This window comes from Argiope bruennichi, chromosome 1 (assembly GCF_947563725.1).
Source record: "Argiope bruennichi chromosome 1, qqArgBrue1.1, whole genome shotgun sequence".
Classification (NCBI taxonomy): Eukaryota; Metazoa; Arthropoda; class Arachnida; order Araneae; family Araneidae; genus Argiope; species Argiope bruennichi.
The window spans coordinates 114136127-114146685 of NC_079151.1; the positions used below are offsets into that span (position 1 = coordinate 114136127).

At 28.0% G+C, this 10559-nt stretch overlaps 1 protein-coding gene across 1 annotated transcript; it reads right to left on the bottom strand.

Annotated features, from left to right (window-relative positions):
* Positions 1–209: 209 nt before the first annotated feature.
* On the bottom strand, positions 210–8638 carry LOC129964563 (uncharacterized). Its single transcript, XM_056079111.1, has one exon. It carries the CDS (start codon positions 8528–8530, stop codon positions 1061–1063), a length of 7470 nt encoding a protein of 2489 aa, XP_055935086.1. The 5' UTR covers positions 8531–8638; the 3' UTR covers positions 210–1060.
* Between the last annotated feature and the right edge of the window lie 1921 nt (positions 8639–10559).

Sequence of the window (10559 nt, forward strand, 5' to 3'; positions counted from 1 at the left end):
TTCTTCTGTATTTACAAAGCATAAAGATATAAGACAAATATAAGTAATAAAATTAAAGCAATATTCTCATTTTCAATTCACAATAGAAAGTTTAAGTGAAAATCATTATACTGCAAAATAATAATAATAATAATAATAATAAATAAAGGTATTTTTTAGAATGAATTTTTTTAGCCCTTTTTTTAAACTTATTTTAATGGATTTGAAATTTTAACTTTTGCAAAGGTAGTTTATAAAAAATGAACTGAAAAATTAAAGTAATCTGAGCATTTCACAAAATACTTTATGTAAAAGAAAGACAAAACAGTCATAACATATATGAATAACATATATAAATTTAATTTTTTTGCATATATAATGATATTATCATACATAAAACATACAAAAAAATAACTTCACTGATATTGACTGTAAATTTGTATAATAAATGTACAAAATTTCAAAAAGAAATGACAATAATAACTCTTTATTTTCTTAAAAATATTTTTAATGATATATTAAAAGCTTTTAAAAAATAATATTTTTTAACAACTAAAACATTAATTACCACATATTTTGAAAATAATTAACCAAGATTCATTAGATTTGAAAGCATATTTCCAAAATTTTTAAATGCAAAAGCAATGATGATTTAATCTTCAATAGCATGTTCCAGTAGTCTTAGTTTCCATGGGTTTTTTTAAAACCTAAGAAGCCATGAACTTGAAGTGTGGGGAAGAGGAAATGTGAGGTATTGCTTAAAGATCCAAAATTCTATTTTTCTTTAGGAATCTCTACTGGACCTGCCAGGCAACTGCACATTTTGCAGTACTTTTTGATATCAAGTACTGAGGGACAGAATATGTGCAATATAGATACTTATATCTTATTTATTTAAAAAAATACTTATTTTATCAACATTACACTATATTTTGTTGGGAAAAAAATGGTTTAATATTTTTTTATAGTAATTATGAAATTAAAATTAGAAGATACTGAAATTTTCTGAAGTATTGATATTTATGATTTATTATTAAATGTTTCATTAAGCTACAATAAAAATAAAATATTTATTTAACATTTATAAAACATTTTCTTTCTGTAAACATTTTTTAAGCTCATTTAAAAGAGAAGGCTTGTATAAGGTGGCATTTCGCAATAAGTTGTCGCCATTTAAATTTCGTGTATTTAAAACTGCTGAAATCTCATAATCTTTAAGCTTTGTCAAATTATTAATAGCTCTATCATTATCACTTTCAAATGCATCAAAAAGTTCATCAATCAATCGCAATATTCTGCGAATATCTTCATCTTTAGTGACATCCAAAGGTGTTTCTCCTTTTTTATTTTTAATATTGAAAATTGCTCCATATTTCATCAAGCATAAAGCTGTTTTAATGTTTGGAGCAACATGAAGTGCAGTATTGCCGTGACCAGAAGTTTTTGCATTAATGAAGTCACTGAATTTTAAATTATTATTTTCTATCATGTATTTTAATAAAAGTTCAATAATATCAGGGTTGCCTTTCAATGCTGCAATATGCAAAGCAGTATTACCTTTATTTGAAGTTGCCATCAAATTACATCCTGTTTTTAATAAATTTTGCACTTTAATCAATGATCCTTCATTCACAGCATAGTGCAGTTCAGTTAATCCATGATCATGTTTTTTATCATTAATATCAACATTAAAATTTATATTTTGAAACATTTTATACATATCTTCAGAAAGAAGATCTGCCATATTGTAATTTTCCAGATTTCCACTAAAATCTTGCTGTCCTTTCATTGCAAAACCAAACTGTATAGCTTCTAACATGGTTTTGATGAAAATAACTGTTTTATGGTTTTGTCCTAAAACAATTGTTGCACTCTCAATACATTCTTCATATATTCTTTTTGCTTCATGCAATTTTCCTTGCTGAAGAAGATTAGTCGCCATGTTTACATGTGTATTAATGGAATCGCAATTCTGCATTCCGAATGTAGTTTTCTGCAGATTTAAAACTTCCTTAAATGACTTACTATGATCATCATTTTTATTCATAAGTGACTGAACTGCTGTAATATTAGAATAAGTTCTTAAAGTATCTGAATGATTTGGACCAAGTACTTTCTTTCTTGCATCATAAACTTCTTTGAAAATTTTCAAAGATTCTTCTAGTTTTCCTTGATACAACAGAACAAGAGCAATGTTATTTTTAGAAACTAAAGTTACTGGGTGATTTGAATGAAAAATCCTTTTATGTGCTTTGTACACTTCTCTGTTCAAACTAAGAGCTTCCTCATAATTACCAACTGCATTTAGAGCTAGAGCCATATCACTTTGTGTCTGCAAAACTTTAAAATGATTTGAACCTAATATTTCTTTTTGCTTTGGCAGGATTTCTTTAAAGATAGTTATTGCTTCTTCATCTTTTCCTAGCCTGTGGAAGATAAGTGCAATAGATCCTCTAGTTTCCAGAGTGTCACTGCTGCTTATTCCCAGTAACTGTTTTTGTTTTTGATAGATTGATTCAAGTAACTTCAAAGCTTCATGATACTTATGCAATTTATAAAAGGCTTTGGCTTGAAGCTGCTGAATTTCTATAGTTTCAAGACTGTCTTCTCCACACAATTCTTTTCTTTTTTCTACTACAGTTTCTATAAAAGATACAGCATCCTGATAACGCTCTTCTTTAAACAGATTATATGCTTTGTTGATTTCAATAGCTACATCATCTACAGAAAGAGACTTAAGTTCTTTTAATTTTGGAAAATCATAATTGATTCCAGCAATAATGAGTGTTTTATTTTCTTTGTCATGAGCATTCAGTATGCATCTTAATATATTTCTATCCTTATTTTTTTTCAACATAGGTAAAACTTCAGTATTACCATTTTTAACCTTTTTAAAAGATTCATCTATGAGTTGTAATAAATTTTTAATATCATCATAAGTAGTAAAATCTAAAGGAGTTTTATGATTACTGCTCGTGCCATTATACATTGCACCATACAGAAGTAAAGACTTAACGACAGTAAAATGATTAAACTTAGCAGCATAATGTAATGGTCTACAGTTTCCTTTCCCCAGAATATTTGGATCAGCTTTATTTTTAAGTAGAATATCAACAATATTTTCATAACCTTTCCAACATGCATAATGCAAAGGTGATATATTATCAGCATTTTTCACATTAACTGCAACATCATTTTTAATACAACTTTCAACTTCTGAAATATTATTTTTCTTTACAGCATTAAAAAATTTTTCAACAGATAATAATAAATTAGTACATTGCACATAATTATTTTCTTGGGCAGATTTTAATGGTGTGGAACCATCCAAGATTGCATTATAGAATGCTCCTAGATGCAAAAGAAGCTTCAATATATTTTCATTATTTGTAAAAACAGCCAAATGAATTGGCAATACTCCTTTCCTACTAGAAGCATTAATGTCAAATTTCCTATCAATTAAGAATTGTAAAACATCAATATGACCTCCCAAAACAGCATAATGTACTGGTGTTTGGCCAACTATAGTTAGATGTTTACTTGAAGGATCTATATCTAACAGAAACTGCACAATATCCTTATGACCTTCTCTAGCAGCAAAATGGATTGGTTTGGTTCCAGCATCATTTTCTGAATTGATATCAGCTCCTATTTCAATCAAATATTTCATTATATTTAAGTGTCCAAATTGTGCGGCAATATGTAGCAAAGAGAAGCCATCATTGGCCTTATCATGGATATTCACTCTTTTCAACTTTGACAGCATTTTTACTATCTCTAATTTCCCATGAGCTACTGCCAATTCAATAGCTGTTCTATTTTTGTAATCAGCAATATTAACATTAGCACCATTTTCTATTAACAATTTCACAACACTTGTATGTCCTGGATAAACAGCTAAATGCAAAGGAGATGATCCATCTGCTGATCTTGCATTTATTTTTGCTTTCTGATTAAGTAAAATTTTAACCACTTCATGGTTTCCTCCACTTGCAGCGTTATGAAGAGGAGTTACTTTATCAACAGCTGTCACAGCATTAACATCAGCACCTTTAATTATTAAAGTTTCAACAATGATTTTATGACCTAATTTAGCAGCTAAATGAAGTGGTGTGAGGTCATTGAATATTATTTTGTTAATCTTGATTTTTTTGTTTTGTAATAATATATCAACAATATCATAAAAACCATGGTAAATGGCAGAAAATAAAGGAAAACCATCTCTGGCATTAACATTTGCACCATTCTTAATTAACATTTTAACAATTTCTTTATCATTTCTTTTAACAGCTAAACACAATGGAGTATATCCAGATTTATATTCAGCATCTATTTGAGCTCCATTTTTAATTAAGACTTCAACTACTTCAAGAGTATTATTTACAACAGCTAAGTGTAGTGGAGTTCCTATTAAAGATGGATCATTTATATCAGTACTTTGTTTAATTAGTTCTTCAACAATTTCCTTATTTCCACTTAAAGCAGCATAATGCAAAGCTTTCAAGCAATGTGAGTTAGTTAAATTCACATCAGCCCCTTTGGCTATTAGTAGCCGTAAAATATTCGCATTATGATTTTTAATAGCAGAAAATAAGGGAGAATCATTAAAATTATTCCAAAGATTAACCAAAGCCCCTTTAGTCAGCAAGAATTCTACAGTATTTTCTTTATCATTTGCTACACTCAAATGTAATGCTGAATATCCATTAATATCAGTAGAATTTATATTGATTCCTTTGTCAATTAAAATTTCTATAATTTTAATATGACCATTCAAGGCAGCTAAATGCAATGGCATTCGTTGTTCTGCATCTGTGGCCTTGACTTTTGCACCTTTTTCTACCAGATAATTGACTACATGTTCATGGCCATAAAAACAACAACAGTGTAAAGCAGTAAAACCTATTATATTTTTTGAATTAAGTAAAACATTTTTATTGCACAAAAATTCAACTATATCTAAATGGCCATTCTTAGCTGCAAGATGCAATGGAGTATCACCACTCATTGTAGTATTCTGAATATCAGCTCTGTGTTCTACTAAAATTTTAACTATATTGAAATACCCATCTTCAGCTGCAAAATTTAAAGGTGTATAAGAGCAACCATCAACTGCATTGACATTAGCCCCATGCTTTAAAAGAAACTCGGCAATCTTTTCATGACCATTTTCAACTGCATAGTGTAATGGTGTACCACCATCAATAGTATGAATATTTACCATAGCACCTTTACTAATAAGAAGTTTTACAATGTCCAGATGACCATTTAATGCTGATGTATGTAGTGCTGTAGCTTGCTTGTCAGTTTTTTCGTTAACATTTGCTCCTTTATTTAATAAAAATTCAACTATTTCCAAATGCCCAGATTCTGCAGCAGTATGCAGTGATGTAAAGCCTCCAAACTGTACATTTTCATCAACTGATCCATAATTTAAAAGAATTTGTACAACATTCTTGTAATTATTTACAACAGCATAAAATAAAGGTGAACAACCCACTTTATCTTTTGCTTTAATATTTGAATGGTATTTTATTAATAAATTAATAACACTCTCATGACCATTTTGTGCTGCAATGTGGAGAGGAATTTTTCCCAAATTATCAGTATCATTTATATTTACTTCTGATTTTTCAATTAAAAATTTAATAATATTTGTCTGGCCAAAGAAGGAAGCAACATGGAGTGGAGTCTGACCATTGATATCCTTGTCATTAACATTCAGATTGTAACAAAGAAGAAATTTCATGATTTCAATATTACCTCCCATAGCAGCAAAATGTAATGAAGTCCATAAATTCAAGTTCCTTGCTTTAACATCTGCTCCTTGTTTGATTAACAACTGCAATTTTTCAATATTACCAATAACCATTGCATCAAATAGTGCGTTTTTTACATCAATCATTTCTAAGTCTTTTTTATGCATCATTCTTAATTTATGGAGATCACTTTTTATAACTTTTCCTATTTGTTTATGTTTCTTGGTGACTTTTTCTAATGCTATTTGTTTAGCATTTATAAGCACTGCAACTGAGCAATTTAACTGGAAAGCATTTAACAGAGCATTATTATGTGCCAAGTGGTTGCGTAGAACTTTTCCTACGAGTAAAGGTAAACTATAATCTAAAAACTCTAAATTATTAGTTAAGAAATTACAGTCATTAAAAATACACAGTATATCTGATACTAGAGTCTCAATGATGACTTTTAATTTGTGATTATTTTTATACAATGAAAAGTTTTCAATTAATTGGATGTCAAATTTATTTTTCTGAATAACATTTTTTAAAATGGATAGTTTTGTAGACAATTCAGAAACTAATGCATCTTTTTTATTGCCCTTTTCTTCCTCGGAAATTATTTCTGTATCAATGCCAGCAAATTTATAGCAATTTAACTTACATCTTAATTCATTTAACCACTTCATATTACCTACATGAAACTCAATATGAGTAAATAGTTTTTTAATTAATATTACAATTTCTGTAAAATTATCTACATCATCAATACTGTTTTGACCAATTTTACTAATATTGATATGAAGTAACATGAAAACATTTTCAGAAATTTCTTTTAAACTATCACTTTCAATATTTGATGTAAAACATTCTAAAGTTTTCTTAGCTCTATATTTGATTCCTCGCAAATTATTCTTATCTAATTTAAGTAATTGAAAATGCTTTAAAATAATTTGCAGATAAGAATAGCCTATTACATAATCTTGTTCCATTTTAAACATTTTGCTTTTTTCTAAATTTATTATTTCTTTAATTTTGCAGAGCAAATTTTCTTCCCACATTGTTTTATTTCTAATTTTAGTATTAATTTCTTCAATTAAATTTTCAATCTGACAGATTTCATCCACAATAAAGTTAGAATTATGAGTAAATATATATTTTAATTCAGCATATTTCAACATTTTCATCATATTTTTCAGTTCTTCCAATGTTTCACACTTTAAAATACTTTCTAACAGCAGTCTAAGTATTTCAATTTTATTTTTAGCTAAAATGTTTAGTACAACATTGCTAATCTTTTTTACATCATTCTGAATATTTTTGAAAAAGTCTATGTCTGCATTTGCTTGAACCATCTGCAAGTTTGCAATGGAATATGTATGAGAGAGTGAATCACGCAAAGCAGAAACTATCTTCAAAGTATTTTTGGGTAGAATGGATAGAATGAGCTCAGATGATGAGTCTGATAACTTTGGGGACATTAAAGTATTTTTTAAATGTTCACCAATAATTTGAATTGTACGATTGATAATCAAACATTCTTCTTCATTTGCAGGATCTACAGAAACTGCTAGATTGACATAATTTCTGATGATTTCTAATGAATGTAAATCTCTTACAAGTTGGTAATCTTCATATAATTCTTTAAAGGCAGGTATATCTTTAATAATAGTGTTAATAATACTTTTTCTTTTAAATGATGGAAGTTTACTTAACTTTTCAGCTTCTATTTTCTCAATATTGACAATTTCTTTCTTTAGAAAATTGGCAAAATTCTCTAAATATGTCAATATTTTATCTTTGGTCAAGACAAAATTATAAAATAAATTCAATTCGTGGTGCATAATTCTAGAATTTACAAATATTGTTAAACAGAATTCAATTTCTTCCCATGGTAATTTCTTATAAGTGCACTTTAATTGTTGCTTTAATATGAATAAATTTTTAGCAATGAATCTTGCAATAAGTAAGAAGTTTTCATCTTCTTCAGTGCTCATGTATGAGCTTTTTATTGAATCTATACTTTCAAGAACTAACTGAATTCTTTCTTTTATAAGCATCATACCCTTCGAATTTTGCATTTGACCATCATCATAAAAATGAATATTAATTAAAATTGCTTCAACACATACTTGAATTTCATCTGATAAAGCTACATTCTTAAGTTTAATTTCTTTATATGTCAAACATAAAAGTTCATCTAATTCATCTGGTTTCTTTTTGAAATAATCATTCGGCCATTTCTTAATGAGAGTTTCCAAGAGATGATAATTATTATTGCATATTGCATAGTAAAATGCATTATGACAATCCTTATCTTCATGATTTGGAAGTATTGGGCCATTTTTCACTTTAATGGATAAATTATTGATAAGTGTGCATTCTTCTCTAAATAAATATTCTAACATATTTGTTCCATTATGCTTGCAGATTAAAATTATTATGTTACATTTTGCAAATGGATTTGCAGTATCACTATAATAGGTATGCAAGATTTCTTCAGATTTTATTAATGATATAAAATTAATATACCAATTCAAACATTTCAGATCATCAAGTTTTCCCTCTTCAATAGACTTTTTAATATCAAATAAAATATGGAGATAAATTTTTTTAGCATTCTCTTCATCACAGTCATTAAAACATTTAATGAATTTCTCTTTAGATTTTGAATCACTTCGAAGATATTCAAGTTCAAAATAGGCATTGCATTTCCTTAAGGTAGACATAATTATACAGATCACTTGCTTCACAGTAAAATAATCATTATAACACCTTTTCAGTAAAAGAAAAATTGAACGATAATATTTCATTCATTGCATTTGCCTAATACTCGAAAATAGTTCTGTTAAAATTATATAAACAGAACAGAAACACTTCTTAACGAAACACAAAGGCATAAAGACATTTAGATTCTTTGGTTTCGGTTTCGAAACATGCAGTTAAAGTTGAAGTGAAACCAAGTGAAATATTGACCAAAATCAAAATTATATTCTCAACACTCAATGGACTCTGTTTGTTTTGCTTTATTACAGAAACAGGTTTATGCTCAAGGTCAATGATATTCCACACGTACTGTAATTTAGATATCTAGTAAGACATCAGTTAATGATGATGTCATTAATAATAAAATTAACCGAATAGGCATATTACGTTGCAAGAATTTATGGTTCATTTGAGTTATTTTAATGACTGGATGAATTGCATTGTTAGAAAATTAAATAAAATATTCGACACCAGAAATCTTACTTTACTAACTGAACTGCTGATATTTAATATGATATTCATTCATACACATTTTTTAGCAGAGAAATGTATCTAAGATGGAAGCTTTCGCTGCTTGTCAAAGCAAAATTGATTTGATCTTTCCTATGAGACTGCGCTAATAGAAAATCTGAAATACAATTATTTTGCAGCTAACAATGCTTTCATACAACAACAGTTTCATAACTCTAAAAAGGCATATTTCAATAAATTTTTTTAAATAATAGGTATTTTTGTTGCTGCCATTTTTAAATATTTGTGATTTTCAGTATGTTCCTCATTAAAAAGTTTTCAATCTACAAAGATATTTGCAATAAAAAGCCATTAGATGGCGCCATGGTTTGGGAAAGAAAAATAAGATTAAGCTTACGACGCTGATAAACCTAACAAAACGCGGAAATTTAAAAACAAAAAAACACGCAGTTAAGTTTTAATATCTATGTTCAAAGCATGTGGCTTCCTATAGTATTTCTTTTTTTATAACATGAAAATGTACATAGTCTGGATATTAATTGTAAACTGCATTATACATAATTTAATAATCATTCAAAACATTCGATAGGGTAAATCCTTGCACCAGCTATCATATTTGCTCTTGTACAATCCGAATGGGAAAAAAAAAAAAAAAAAAAAAAAAAGGAATTTGGTGCAAAATCGACGTAAGGATTTTAAAACAAATTTCATAGAATAAAGCAATAATCCATTACAGTTTGATTTTTGTTACATTTTTGCAAGTATTGGTTTACTATGAACTTCAGAAAAACACGATAATGATAATTGATTTCTATTTATAAAGTTAATATTTAATAACACTAATAATCGTTAATAAAAATAATAATAAATAAATAATCGTTAAATAATAAACACAACTGCTTAACAAATTTGTATTTACACAATTTGTTATGAAAAATTCTAGCATAAAGTTACAATAAATTATTTTAATTTTCATTTTCTCACTGTTTTATAGCGTTTTCATTACTTAGTTTTTTTAGTTAACTCGGATTTGATAAATAAAACAAATAAGGAAATAGATCGTTCTTGATTAAGTATAGACCTCAAATAATTTTTTTATTATTATTATTACTTTTCATCTTAAGAAAAATATTTCTGCAAATGCGATTGTAAATGTTAAGGCCAATATAGTTTTCGGAGCATGAAAAAAATTAATGAATTAAGTGCGGCTTAAATCCATCACTGGAGGCACAAGTAGCATAGACAAAAACGCGTCCGCTCACAGCGCGATACAAGAGCAGATTAGCGTAAAAGAGGGCGAAATTAATTATCCCTAGTCTTACACCATGAGATTTTAATAGGGATTCCCAACACGTGTCAATCACAGGCAAGGGAATCATAGGGATCTTTTAAAAGAATTTGTGTAAGTCAGCAATGTTTTATCCCTTCACTTGGAATGTGGGAACTTACAAGCTTTTAACCGACTCAGCAATTTTACAAAGCTTCTGTTGAATTAATTAAATAGAAAAAGTGAAATGGGATCAGGAAATAAGAGGTAGAATGAAGTGAATATGGGCTAAATTAATACAAAACTTTGGAAGTTAATTAGAATTGAAATTAGAGTTA